At 35.4% G+C, this 14,533-nt stretch overlaps 1 protein-coding gene across 2 annotated transcripts; it reads left to right on the top strand.

Annotated features, from left to right (window-relative positions):
• Positions 1–411: 411 nt before the first annotated feature.
• On the top strand, positions 412–14,313 carry AMTN (amelotin). Of its 2 annotated transcripts, XM_019757080.2 has the most exons (9): positions 412–453; positions 577–645; positions 3,524–3,610; positions 4,635–4,700; positions 5,648–5,737; positions 9,506–9,541; positions 10,817–10,843; positions 13,116–13,380; positions 14,055–14,312. In XM_019757080.2, coding segments are annotated over exons 2-9 (627 nt in total). In that variant the 5' UTR covers positions 412–453; positions 577–591; the 3' UTR covers positions 14,057–14,312. The 2 variants fall into 2 exon arrangements, 1 of the variants encoding a protein (XP_019612639.2); XR_012493701.1 differs by lacking the exons at positions 412–453; positions 577–645; positions 9,506–9,541; positions 10,817–10,843 and having other exon boundaries at positions 3,357–3,610; positions 14,055–14,313.
• Positions 14,314–14,533: the final 220 nt, after the last annotated feature.

Below are 14,533 nucleotides of genomic sequence, written 5' to 3'. Positions count from 1 at the left end.
ATAGGCCTTGTTTGTTTGACATACAGTTATATGTATTTTGATATTTGATTTATATGTTCATACATGATTAAACAGGTACATCTGGGAAGTTGTTTGGGAAGGAGATGGAGGTAAAGAAGGATTTTAATTTTTCTAATTGTCTTTATTTTTTCTTAATTACTCAAGGCATGTCTTCCTGAAATACCTTCTGTTTGAATGGTAGACATTGGGTAATGTGATGTCTGCAGCTAATAACTCACCTAATGAAGTGTTGGGAAATGAAAGAAACCAAATGATTTCACAGAAGACAGCTAAGTCCTGATTGGTCTCTCAGTTGCCAACCTCCTGGAGTTGAGTTTAAATTCCTTCTACAAACTCACAATTCATCAAAAAAATTTTCACCACAGAAACTGGAGAAATCAACTGGACTTTGAAAATTGTTTCACCTGTACATTTTGCCTAGTGGAGAGAAAGGTAACAGTAACTGACCATATTTCAAATAGAACATTCTTTTTTTTTTAAAGTATTATTTTCTCTCCAAAGGAAAAAAATGGAGTGAAAGAGTAATACTATTCTAATACTATTCTGTTGTTATAGGTACCAATTTGAAAGATGAAGACTACGATTCTTCTATTTTGTCTTCTAGGATCAACTCACTCATTACCAGTAAGTGTAATTTGTTTATTTTACGTACCAACCAGCCTTAGCAGCATCTTTAATTGTAGACCTATCTCACTTCCGCCCTCAGTCAAAACTGCTCTATTCTCTGACCCTTTCCCTTAGTTTCCTGTTTTTGTTTTCCAAGGTGAAAGATAATAAACTTATAAAGTATTAGTGCATATTTCAATGTACTTACATTTGTGGTAGGATTTCTATTATCTTGTCAGAACAATAAGATAGAAATTAGGAGAAAAAGAAATGTCTTAGATTATATCTACACAAAATGGGTATTTATTTTACTTTCCAAAAATAATTTAAGATTGCTTGGCAACTAATTATCTTCTCATCACTAAAGAGGTAAACTGCATTTTCTGATTTTTCTAATTGGAAGCACAAACATCTAGATTGTATAAACGTTAAAAAGCCTACCATATCATGTAGTACCAAGGGAATATTACAGTTTTCTGTAATTTTTTATTTAGAACACTTTATCACAAAATGTGTTCACATATAATAGTTTTATTTTTTTTAAAGGGGACACTTGTATTCGAACACATACTCCAATATTTTATAGACATGAGATGAGTTGTTTGGGTCTCTAAGTGGACTTCCCTTTCACTATTTGAGATGTTTGAGTGTGGTCATTGAGAAAACAATTAGAATATATTTGCTGTGAAATAGCAGAACACAAAGAAACCATTTTTAGGTCAGCTTCAAGCCCACTTGACACTTCTTAGTCAGCCACACAATCAGTAAATATTTGCTGAACACTCTCTATTAAACAGATAATGTGCTAGTTGCTAAAGATATTATACAATGATGAGGGTGAAAAAAGGCATGATTCTTCACCTTTATGGTATTCACTAGGACTGTAGGTACTAATAAACAATTTTTCAAAAGAAATAATAAATTACAACTGAATTATAACTGTGATTAGTTCTATGAAGAAGATGCACAGAGTGATCTTGTGGGAAAGGGGACAGAACAGATATAAATAAATAACCTCCTTCTCATTTCATTTCAAATATACATACATCCTGCTTGAAAGACATCTGCAAAAATTCAATTTCTAAACAAGGTAAATTAGGAAGTTAATTTTTTTTTGTAAAACATGTATTTTCCACTTCACCAAATAAATTTACCAAAAAGCTCTCCAAATAGAGTGCCTCTAGTGTATTTACATTACTATACAACTTGTAAAAACTCATGATCAATAAAACTTTCCAGGAGCACAAGTATCATTCAAAGTAAATAAAGGAGTAGCATCTAGCTTAATTCAGATTGTTAATAGCCAATAACGTGAAAGCAGCTAGAGTTGGTGGTGCAGGAGATGAAACAGGTGACATTATAATGCCTATTAAGTACAGTACTGATATTTATCAAATGAAAAATCAGGACACATGGACAGGTATTTTTCATTAGTAGTAAATGAATTTATTCAATTATCATAAAGGCATAAAAATGAGTCAATTTGCAAATATGGACACTTAAAACAGCCTAGCAATTGTTTTCAGTAGGTCAAAAGTTTGGGAATAGGATGCACATTGGAGATGGGGCAGGTTACATATTCAAGAGAGTGGTCAGAGTGGGCCTCAATCAGAAGGTGAATACAAGCAAAGACTTGAAGCAGGTGAGAGAGTGAGCCAGTGTCTGGGGAAAGACATAAGTCTCTGAGGCAGGAGTGAGCCTTCACTGTTGCAGAGGCAGCCAGTAGCCTGGAAGGAAGTAGTAGAGTGAGCGAGAGGAAATGAGATGGGATGGAAGGTCAGAGGGGCAGCGGAGCCCAGGGTCTGAGGGCCTTGTAGGGTCTCTGAGTTAAAATGGAAGTCAATGAGCAGCATGAGCAGAGGAGTGAAATGTCCAGACTGTTGTTTTCAAAGGTCACTCTGACTGCCATTCTGACAATAGGTTGTAAGAGATGAAAAGAAATTTGCAGAATGTATACTTACATAATCTTAAAACTTAAAGGGACCTCTAAACACAGGTAATACCAATCTTACCTCTTACACCTAAGGGAAAAAGTTCAAAGTGAAACCAAGAGTCAGTGGCAGCCCCAGGGTATATCCAAGCAACCCAAGGGCACATGCATTAGTGGAGGGCCACACCATACTGCCATCTGTCATGCAGCCAAGAGCAGAGGCCAGCTGCGGTCAACATAGCCAGCGAGCTTCCACCTGAATACAGAGGGAATGCTGAGAGGAGCTGAGGGAAGGATTAATTTCTTCAAGGACCAAGAGCACTTGCAAGATCCTAGTACTGGCTCTGCCACTCACCATGTCACCTTGGGCAGATCGCTTTGCTTGTCTGGGCCTCATTTTCCTCATCTCTAAACAAAACCATACAAATAGGTCATGTGGACTGTAAGCACATTTTCACCCTTGAAATTCAGTGATTCTTAATACACTAGGAAAATACTCTGGCCAGGAAAAAGACTGAACTTCCATTACAGAAAGTGACTGGTCAGGCACGAGGCAAAAGCATGAAGCTTCATGAAAATGCAGTAGGAATTTTGGCAGCACACCTTCAGGCATTAGGAAAAAACAAATGTGTACAGAGCTAAGAGGCAGACTATATTTCATGCCCTGAAAAAGGAAGAAAGCAGTTACAGAAAAGAAGTGGGGGCCTAGGAACTAACACCAGATAGTCATGTGCCATGCCCCACCCTACCTCTCTCTCCACTGCACATTTCCTGGGCTGGCATTTTTCCACTCTACAATTCAATCTCCTGCCAGGCACAAAATGTTCTGGGAAATTAAAACTGCTCCAAAACACACAGAGCCTAAAGACAGACATTTTGCATTTGGGACAACTTGTTACCTCCTGGAAATAAGTGGATACAAAACTTCAAACACTTCCTTGCCTCACCAAATATTTGTTATCACAGATGCAGCTCAACCCTGCTTTGGGACTTCCTCCAACAAAGCTGGTTCCAGATCAGGCAGCCCTAGCAAACCAACAGCAGCTAAATCAGGTAAGAGTCCTCCAACGGGGAACATTTACAGACCAGCAAAGGAAACATGTTAAGATCAGTGGGTTTAAAATCAAGATTTGCACAGTCTCATGACAGAGAAAGAGAGAGAGTGAGAGAGAGAGGGAGGGAGGGAGGGAGGGAGGGAGGGAGGGAGACTTTCCTTTTGGGAGTAAAGTAAAACAGAAACCAATACAATAATTTTGAGTCAGGAATACAAATCTTCATTCTTTTTCATTTTGTCTGAATAATAATAAGGTTTAGCAACCTATCTAGTAAACTTTGAAAAGCAATACCTATACCTGTTGATAAACCTTGATTATCTATGCCCTTGAAATACTGTGGCATGTCATATGTAGTATTTGCCAGAGCTAGCAGGGATTGGGAGGTAATCTATAAAAATAACTGCACATTTCCACATGGTTTTCTTAAGTTCCATTGTTAATGAATTAATGTGTCACTGGAAAATTTGTTTCTTCAAAGCATATTTAAATACTTTTGAAAACTCTATTGTCTCTTGGCTACTACCTTTCTTCCCAGTCCAACCATTCCTCTGCTCTAAAGTACCCCACCTTACCTTCATCTAGACTTTTTGAAATAGTACAATCAAATAACACCAGGGTCTAAAGATCTCTTTTTTAATCTGTAGATGGACATTAGGGAACTCAAGCCAATCTCTCTCCTTAGGAAAACTGAAGCTTATAAAATTTGGGGACACTCTATAAGGAAAAGAATACAAAATTAGACATGTAAAATCAAGTACTAAAGTGAATAGTTTATAATAAGAAATAAGTAGTACACATTTTTTTAAGCTGAGAAATACCATAAACTGGACATACTGCTAGGGTGCCTGCCAGGGCCATGGAAGGGGACAATGCTAGTGAGAGGCCCTGAAGCTTAACCTTCATGTACCTTCATGGCAAATTCACCTGTTTGAGAGTATAAGTTACTTAAGGATATCCACCATTGATAGTATAGTGAAAACAGACAACCTCCCGTCTCATACATCAATTTCAATGCCGTACAGGTCTTCTCTTCTTTAGGTCTGATACCACTGACACAGATGCTCACACTGGGCTCAGATCTGCAACTGGTAAGTACCCTCTTATATCATTTTAATATCTATTGTTAAATAAATATCACACTTAACGTTGAGTGTGTATATATGTGTGTGTACCCACAAATGTGCACATACAGAGAAAGAGAGAAGACAGAGAAAAGCCAGAAAGCTGGATACTATTCAACACATCATAAAACATTTTTCTTAGCAAGAGGGTTTCTAAAGGAATTCACATAATTCTGAAGTCTTTACTTCTTTAGTTTTTCTCACGTCTTCTCTAAGCTCCTCTCCCCATTCCTCCGCCACCCCCTCCTCACTACCCCTACAATATCCACACACCCACACAAATATTATGACTGCTATCTTCACCCCAACGATGAGAGCAAATGAGAAAAGACAGAATTTCATATTTCTCATAGCATATCTATATGGTTCCTTAAACTACATATAGTTTAAGTTCCTTTCCTGATTAAAGTGGACTTTTTTCCAGTGGTCAGATTTACATATATATATATATATATATATATATATATATATATATATATATATATATATATATATATGGTATTAGACCACATACAAACTAGATATTTTATTCTGACCCTCACAGTTTTCACAGGGATACCTATGAAGGAATTCATTTCTTTGTAAGAAAGCCATCAGAAAATTCCAGGAATCATTGCTGTTACAGCCAAAAAGAAAAAGCTAGGATGAAATCATCTAAGTAATTCTCAAAGAGAACAGGTTAAATGCCAAGGAAACATTTAATATGGAAAAAGTTCGGCAGACCATGTGGTTGTACCAGTAGACTAAACAAGTCTTTGAACTTCATCTCTACATCTAATTCCAAATGCAACATAGAATACTACACATTTACATAGTAAATTCTCCATTAAACAAATTTATATTTTGTAAATACATTTTAGTTTCCTGAATATCCAAACTGAAACAACACAATGAAAATCTTCTTTACCCTACAGCTAAATCCTGCTGCAGGGATGGCACCTGCTGCCCAGACCCTCCCACTGACCCTAGGAGGGTTAAACGTACAACAGCAGCTGCAGCCACAAGTAAGTTCCACTTTGGTTTAAAAATGGGGAGCATTTATGTTCTCAGGTGGAAGCCTAAAGGGGAGGAAAGAATATTTTCAAGGTTCTCGAACATTTTATCCAGATAATTTGGAGAGTGATATTCGGCTGAACTGTCTTTGGCAATTTGGTTCTTGCTGAAAATCCATGAAAACACACCCCAGGAAAACTGAGCACGCTCCCCATAATATCTCTAAAATGCATTTGTAATGAGTATCAGGAAATCTGAAGAGTTGATGAAGACTGAAAAGTAAAAATTATAAGGAGGGAAATTGAGAGGTATCTGGATTCTTCTCTAGCATGTTGTGTTTTCTATTGAAGACTTTCTGGGCGACCAGAATCATCTAAATTAAGAGGTGGATAAAATTTAAATTTAGCAATCTAATCTTCCCTTTTTTGCACCCCTTTCCATGCTCCCTCAAAAGTCCCCCAAGGACTTTCCAGTACTTTCTCACCACCCTCCATAATTTGCTTTCAGGAAAAACCCTAGAAAACCCTCTCACACTAAGATACAAATGACATACTTAGGGTATCACTCCTTTTAGAAGTGTTTAAATTTTAACTACTGAGAAAGCTCAAATTTTCACCTTTTTGACACTTGTCTAAATAAATAATTAGGGTCTGGAGAAAAATGTAATGACCCATTTATGACTAAGTCTTTATGGAGAACTTATTCTCCATAGGTATTATTCTCCAATGATAGGTAATCTCAGACCCTATCATTCCCACATATTGGTCTAATTTTTTATAGTACCTTTATTATTTATTACAAATATAATATATGTTAATTAAAGATCTTAGAAAACACAGATAAGCAAACAAAACAAAATCCCATAAAATTCACTCAGCTAGAATTAAACACTCAATATTCTAGGATATGTCATTCCTGTTTTTTTTCTTTTTTAAAGAAAATATGTTCTGACCCTAGCTAATGTTCTATACTCTGATTTTTCCACTTAATAAATTTTGAATAGTTTTGTATTTTGAAATATTCACTTATAACATTGTTTTTAATGATTGCTTAGTATTCTACTGTATTGCAAAAAATTGGTTTTTCCTCCAAAATTTTGCTTAACTAAGTGATGCTACAGCAAACATCCTTGTAACTAAGTCTTTGACTATATCAATGATTATTTCCTTAGGACCAGTTCTTAGGAAAAGAACTTATAGTTCCAAAGACGTACAAACATGTAGGACTTTTAATACACATTCTCAAATTATGAAGCATGAATACCACAATGGACAAATATATCCTAACCATCTTCTTACCACTGTGGACACCACCAGGTTTTAATGAGAGCAAAGTTGTGTTAATTAGTAATTATAATCAAAGATGAGTTTAACAAAATAATTTTAAGTTGCTCGATTTAAATTCTACATCATGTGCAACTAATGCTTTTTTCTGTACCTTCATTTGTCCAAAGTAACAACACAAGATACTCTATACTATATTAATTCGTACTTGTGAAATTCTGTAACATAACTAATTTTCACATTTCTTTTTTAATATTGAGATGTGTACTTGTCTATTAGTCAGTAGTTATTTTCTTAATTAAAATTTATTGGCATGACAATGGTTAGTAAAGTTATATAGGTTGCAAGTATACAATTCTGTAATACATCATCTATATATCCCATTGTGTGGTCACCACCCAGAGTCATTCTCCTCCCATCACCATATATTTGACACTTTTATCCCCTTCTACCATCTCTCTGGTAACCACTAAACTGTTGTCTGTGTGTATGAGTTTGTTTTTTGTTTTTTTATTTGTTTGTCTTGCTCCTTTGTTGCTTTCAGTTTTATATCCCACATATGAGTGAAGTCATATGGTTCTCGACTTTTTCTGTATGAATAAGTCAGTACTTATTATTTACAGATATATTAGGGCCTTCACTCAACATATTTGCTGCTTATTTGTATCTCAGTAATAAAAGTGATCCTCTAAAAAAGTCTACAGAGATAGGCAAATAAAATGAGAATCTCTTTAACACATGATACTGGCATAATCCTTACGCTGACTTCCCAACTTCAGTTTCAATTGTTGCCCTGCACTAACCTTAAAGACAGACTTTGTACATCTTGATATTCACCAAAGAATATCCACTCCAGTCAAAGGCATTAGTGGGCACTGTAGATATTACTGAAGGTTCAGTAGAGAGGGCTTGACATTACACACTCCCTAAAATGCAATAATATAAATAAACTCCCATTTCTGTGGGGATTCTTCATTGTCTCTATGCTATGCCACCACCAAGGATCCCCATATCTGACCTTCTCCTGTGCAGCCCCTGTCAGTCTCTCTGACGCTGCCTTTCCCTATGCAAAGTGGCATCTCTCCTCTGCCAGAAACTTGAGCACCTGTCCACAGCTCCCATTAATTAAATCAAAGCCAATGTGTTTGAGTTTAGTCTAGCACCACATATGGCTTCTGGTAAAATCCCAGTTCACGACTTACTATCTGTGTGATGTTGGCCAAGTTACTTAACCACTCTGTGGCTCACTTTCCTCATAATTTAAAATGGGGATTAAAGTAGAACCTACCTCTAGAGCTGTTATAAGAGTTCAATGAGTAAATATATATAAAACACTTAGAACAGTGCCCACCACATAGCAAATACTCAGTGTTAGCTATCATTATGTCAAATAATTTCTCTTCCAAAACTAATTAAAAAGTTTTCTCCTTATTTTTACATTGGTGAACAACTAAATTCTCTCATTACAGTTTTTACCTTGACATCTGTGGTTTCCTATTTGTATTTTTTGTTCCTTCCCACTCACTTTTAAAAAAGAAATTTCAGTTTTGTTTTCTCCCAAATCCAAAGTGTCCCTCCCTCCTCCCCCCAACTCACTTTCCCACTGCCGCTCTGAAGATTAGCTGTTTTTCGTCAATAGCCAAGAATTTCATTGACAGTAAGGTTTTTCCTTAAATGTATGTAATTTTTACCTTTTGGTATTATGGGTATTACTACACCAACTGTCTTGGGAAATAATAGTCTATTTCATAAGATTTTCACATCTTTTGGGTTGGTTAGTATTAAAAGTCCCATTTTGATGACTTCCTGGCACTGTGTGAATTTCTATAGAAATAAAAACATATCTTAAAACCTTAGTTTTCTTTCACAAATTCTTGGTTACTTCTTAAAACTACTAAAGCACATCAATACATCGCATACTACCCAAATCTTTTCGACCATAAATTCATAACATTTACATAGTTATCAGTATTTCTCACTTAGTTCTAAGAGCTCTGCCTGTGCCAGGAGTTTTTGAACAATACCATCCATAATTGCTACCAGTGTTCTATTTTAACAGCAAAATATCCAGGCAGCCATTATGATACTAACTATATATGCTTCAAGAAATCTTTGTATCTAAAATATCCACTATGTGTTTTAATGTGTCTTCTCAAATGCCATACAAAATAAACACATGCATTTTTATAACATTTTATATCATTCATTCTTATAATAATTTTTAGTCTGGAAGTAGCTTAAGACCAAATTTTTTTTTTCATTCAACTTATTAACTTCTATTTTCTAAATGTGCTACCTTGGACTGGTTTCTAAATCTCCCTGGGTCTAACCTTTTTCTTTTCACAAATTAGATGAGTCCTGATTCCCATCCAGCTCTATGAGTCAAATCTATGATTACAGATGATTCATTAGTAAGAGAGTCTCACTATTTATATCATCTGCCAGAACTTACCTTTGAATATATATTTTTACTGAATTTTTCACTATTTTTATCAGATGTTACCAGTTATTGTAGCACAACTTGGAGCCCAGGTAAGATTATTTTGTAATTTGATTTTTGTTTTAAATCATCTTAGTGTGAAATATTTAATCCTGCCTCAATTGACCAGGGAGTTTCCAAGTTTCCTACTCACTTTGCATTGTATGGAAACTGATAATAACAAGAACTAATACTTATTGAGTGTTTACTATGTGCCAGGCACTTTTCTAAGTACTTTTTTATTATGTACTATCTCATTTAATTTTCAACACATTTTATAGACAATATTTATATCGCCAGTTTGAAGATGAGTAACTGGAGATATTTACATTTACTCAGTTATAATCATACAGTTAGTAAATATTACACGTGAAGCAGCCAGTCAATCTTTTAAACCACACTGTTAAGAAAAAAATTAATTAATGGGACTGATCTAATGATTAATAATTTGGGGGATTTAATTTTTAATTTCAAATTTATTTATTAACTATATATTTTTTCTCTAAAAATGATACAAACACTCTTCTCTCTCCCTATTTTCTTTTGTGAAAGGTAATTCTTGAAATCACTGGTAAAATTGCCAAGGGTCAAGATCAAATATGAGCATCAGGTGGCAGCTTTTACTTCAAAAAGAAATCTTATATAAAACTCACATCAACTCTTAATTCCATGTCTGGGAACACATCCCAAGGAAATAATCTGAAATACATCAAAGGTTTATTTATAAATATATTCATCAAAGTAGTATTTACAGTATGGAAGAATATTGGGTGCAACTTAAATGTAAATAAAAGAAAAATGATTAAATAAACTGCAACATAAAAGCAAATATTCTGTGAGTGCTTAAAAGCCTATTTTATAAATTTTATCAGTAATACGGTGAAATAATTGTTGTATAGTATGAAAAGAAAAGCTAAGACACAATTGTATAAATTCCATGACTTCTATTATGTAAAAAAAGAAATGTGTGAAAAACATCTGGAAGAAAATACATCAAACTGCATGATTATATTTTTTTTCTTATTGCTTTATGCATTTTCCAAGTTTCCTCCAATGTGCATCTATTATTTAATAATAGAAAAATAAATGATTTTTTTAAGTCTGGAAGACCTCACATCACTCAGATAATAAATATTAGCAGTGCGATATCATGTGCTGACTTGAATTTTGTGGTACAAATCACAAAGACAGTTTAAAATATTGTTGAAAATAATGAGAAATTTTTCTTTATAATCTTAAAAACTATTTCAAATTTTGAAGTTATAATATAGATATCTTGCCATGAACATATTAAAATTTGTCTAATAACTTATGTTATTATTTTTTAGGGGACTATCCTAAGCTCAGAGGAATTGGTAAAAAAAAATTTTTAATTACTAACATTTCAAATTATTTTCAGTACTACCACAATGCTGTTTTCTGTCTTCATACTCATGGTCTTTTTTGACCACAAACCCTAAACGTGATGTATACTAAACTAAACTGAACTTTTTTATAGATCTTTGCATTAGGTTATTCTTTGTCTCACTCAGGATTTTATCATCTTTCTCCAGCTACTTTTCCATTAATTTGATTTAGCTTTTATTTTCTGTATTTTATTCACCCAGTCCTATCCAGAAAGTCAGTGTGTATTTTTAACTTTATATAGATTAAAATCTAGGATTATATATTATTGAAATACATACAGATGTAGAATAATATACATATTGATATTTATTTCAGGAAAGGTTAATTTTCTTGACTTAAATTTTAAATTTTTGTGTGAAAATATAGTCTTTTTTCTAGCATTTTATAGTGATGAATGAACTCTTCCCTATATACATGAATAACTAGAGTGCTTAACCTAAATACAACTCATGTTATCATTACTAGGTACTTCTATGCATTTCCCCATAAGTCATTTTTAGAGAAAAATGACTTAAATTAATATGGTATCTAAACATGACACTAAAGTAAAAAGTTGAGGCAATATCTGGGAACACAGGGGTTTTTATTTTTCTATTGTGGAAAAGGTCGAGATTTGCTAGATTGTCCATAAATAAAATGAAGCCATGTGCTATTTTGCCAACATTGACATATGAACACCCACATCTATGAGTTTTTGAGCCAATTCTATATAGCAGGCACCTTAGGAAATCTTTTACATTGCCTCTAATTCTCACCAAATTACAAAGTAGAGATTTTGAAACTAACTTTGTAGATAAAGAAACTGAGGCTCAGAGAGCATAAGCAATTTAGGCCCCAAGGTCAGAAAAGAGTAAATCCAGATCAAAAGCCATTTTTCTATATACTAGGCCAGTGGTTTTCAAACTTTTTTTAGTAAAACCCACAATAACAGCTAAATTTTTCAGGCAGCTAACACAAACACACACACGCACACACACAAACATACACACATTCCATGAAACAATATGGAATGCACTAGGTAATTTATAGTCTATTTTTTTGTCTTCCTTTTTAATGATGGGTATGACCCACCTTCTTTATTTCAATCTATAGATGTCATGACCCAACTTGAAAACTTCTGTACTCTACTCCTATCTCTTAGCCAGCATAAGTGTAATTCTGATTTCAATACCTTGTAAATCTAAGGCAGTGTTTCCCAAACTTCTCTCCTGGACCACCACATCAGGACAATTTGGAATGCTGATTAAAAATACAGATTCCTGGTTCCTGGCCTCTACTTATTCAAGCTGAATCTCTTTAACAACGGAGCCTAGGAAACTGTCTTTTTAACAAGCTCCTCATATGGTTTTTATGCAAACCAACAATTGAGAAGCATGCTGGGGAAACTGTCCTGAATCTTAACTATGAGCTCTGGACCCTTTTATTCTATGAGAATGCCATCAGAACTAGGAGGTCCCAGAGAACAGGTTCCTGCCTGAACTCTCTCCAAAACCAGCCAATATCAAATTATTTCTTCTTAGGAAGAACTTCTCACAGTAATTTGTTTCCCGGGGGGGGGGGGGGGGGGGGGAGCACAAGTGTGGCAACAACAGCATTCATTACCAGCGTGCAAATCATTCACAGTCCAATAAAGAGGATTTCTATTGGGTAACCCCAAGGAATACACAATTGGCTGAACTGCTAAGGGAAATAATTCTGACTGAATATTCCAATGTCTTTGAAAAATACATCAAAAGAAACTTGAGGGGATGTAAACTATGACATGAAGATTGATTAATCCACTTGAATTAATTTTTTCCATTAATTTTTATGCTCCTAAATAACTTTTTATGGGCAAAAGATAGACTATGGCTTAGGTCAATAACAGAGGTATAGCCTGTCATAATTATATGGATTCTCTGCCTTAGTTCTACCTGCGGATACACCTGATTTTAGCAAATGATGCAGTTATTCCTTTCCTGGTGACTGCCTTGATTGTGGCTTTCCCTTTCTGAGGGAATTGGAGACAGCAAGCAATCCTAGTAATGAAACCAGCATCTGGTTTGGCTCAGGGAGGGAGGTGTTTCCTCTGAGGAATGACCCCATATTTATTATTTTCTCTGGCTCTACCTTCTTTGTCCTGCCATTCCTATCCAAACTTGCTGCCTTCAAAAGAGAAAAGGCTGGTTGACCCGCCTTAAAATGTGTTCCTTTGTTTTCTGTTTCCTTCCCTCATTCCAGCCAGTGGCCCCACAAATCTTCACAGGCCTCATCTTCCAGCCCTTATTTCCGGGAGCCATCCTGCCCACCAGTCAGGTGAATCCAGACATACAAAATGCAATCCTTCCTGCAGGACAAGCAGGAGTAAATCCTGCCATTCACGGAACCCCAGAGAACCCCTTCCCAACTCCCAGTGGCACAGACGATGACTTTGGAGTGACCACCCCTGCAGGCATCCAGAGGGGCATGCTCACTACTGAGGAAACCACCACAGTGTCCCCAGATTGTAAGTTCTCCCAGCTGGGAAAATGCCCCTGGGCCACAAAAGTTATCTGCAGAGTGGGAGAGAAGAGATCTTTGTGTTTCCTTAACAAATACATATAGTAATAAAATCAGAGAGCCCTTTTACTCACTCACAGTTGACTGCAGCAATGTGAAGGAATATTTTTACTGGGCCACCAACCCTATAGAACTGACCCATAAAGAAGACAGTTAACTATTGGCCTGACATACTTTCCATCTTATGTCAGAGCTGGAAATATTTGGAAACGGCCTATGCTCTCCTCTTCCCATCTTTCCTTGTATCCCCACCAAACACACACAGGCTCATAGCAGATACAGCTAATCAATCACGATATTTATGGGTGAGCCTCAGAACCTTCCTAACTTAATGTTGCAAGCAGCCACTATTAATAGACTGGAGTTAGCACAGTAGATGAGCCCGTATGCCATCTCCTCCGATGGGACTTAATAAATGTTGCAAAAATAAGCTCTTCTAGCACTAACAAGCAAAGATAATCATGCAACAAGTGGGGATGTCTAGAACCAAATGTACTTGGAGATAGCAAAATAATGATTTGATATTGATACTCTTGTTCTTAGAAATTTTGATGTCAAGTAAAAATGTTTAAATTCAATATGCTTTTACCTACATTTAAAAAGTATTTTATTTTCTTTCAGGAATTCAGTAAGCTGTTGCAAATTTTTTCAACTAAACCACCTCAAATGTGGTGATACGTGCAAATCTTTTTCATTGATCATATTATTGAATAGATTGAGACACTGGAGAGTATCTAAAGAAATTAATTCTTAGTTAAAATCTTACTTGAAATTTCAGAAAACATTCTTCCTTCAGGAAAAGAATAATTAAGTGGATAAATTTGTCTTTGAAATGTAACATTATATCATCTTGGACCTGAAAGCTACATGTATTAAAACATATTTTGAAAACTGATGTTTTCTTCTTTGGGGATGGAAGACAGTTGGACCCTTTCAGGAACTATATTACCTTAGAACCCTTAGATGACATGCAGGTCTAGGACTTTCTTTGGAAGTCGGCAGTGCTACAAACATGGGAGTGGGCATTCAGCACTGAAAGGGCAATTTCTGATTTCCTCACAACTACCTTATGACCGATTCTGTCCCAGAAGAGCCACAAA

Source organism: Rhinolophus sinicus, linkage group LG02 (assembly GCF_036562045.2).
Source record: "Rhinolophus sinicus isolate RSC01 linkage group LG02, ASM3656204v1, whole genome shotgun sequence".
Classification (NCBI taxonomy): domain Eukaryota; kingdom Metazoa; phylum Chordata; class Mammalia; order Chiroptera; family Rhinolophidae; genus Rhinolophus; species Rhinolophus sinicus.
Note: the sequence above shows the minus strand (reverse complement) of the source record. Positions and strands in the feature narration are given on the sequence as shown.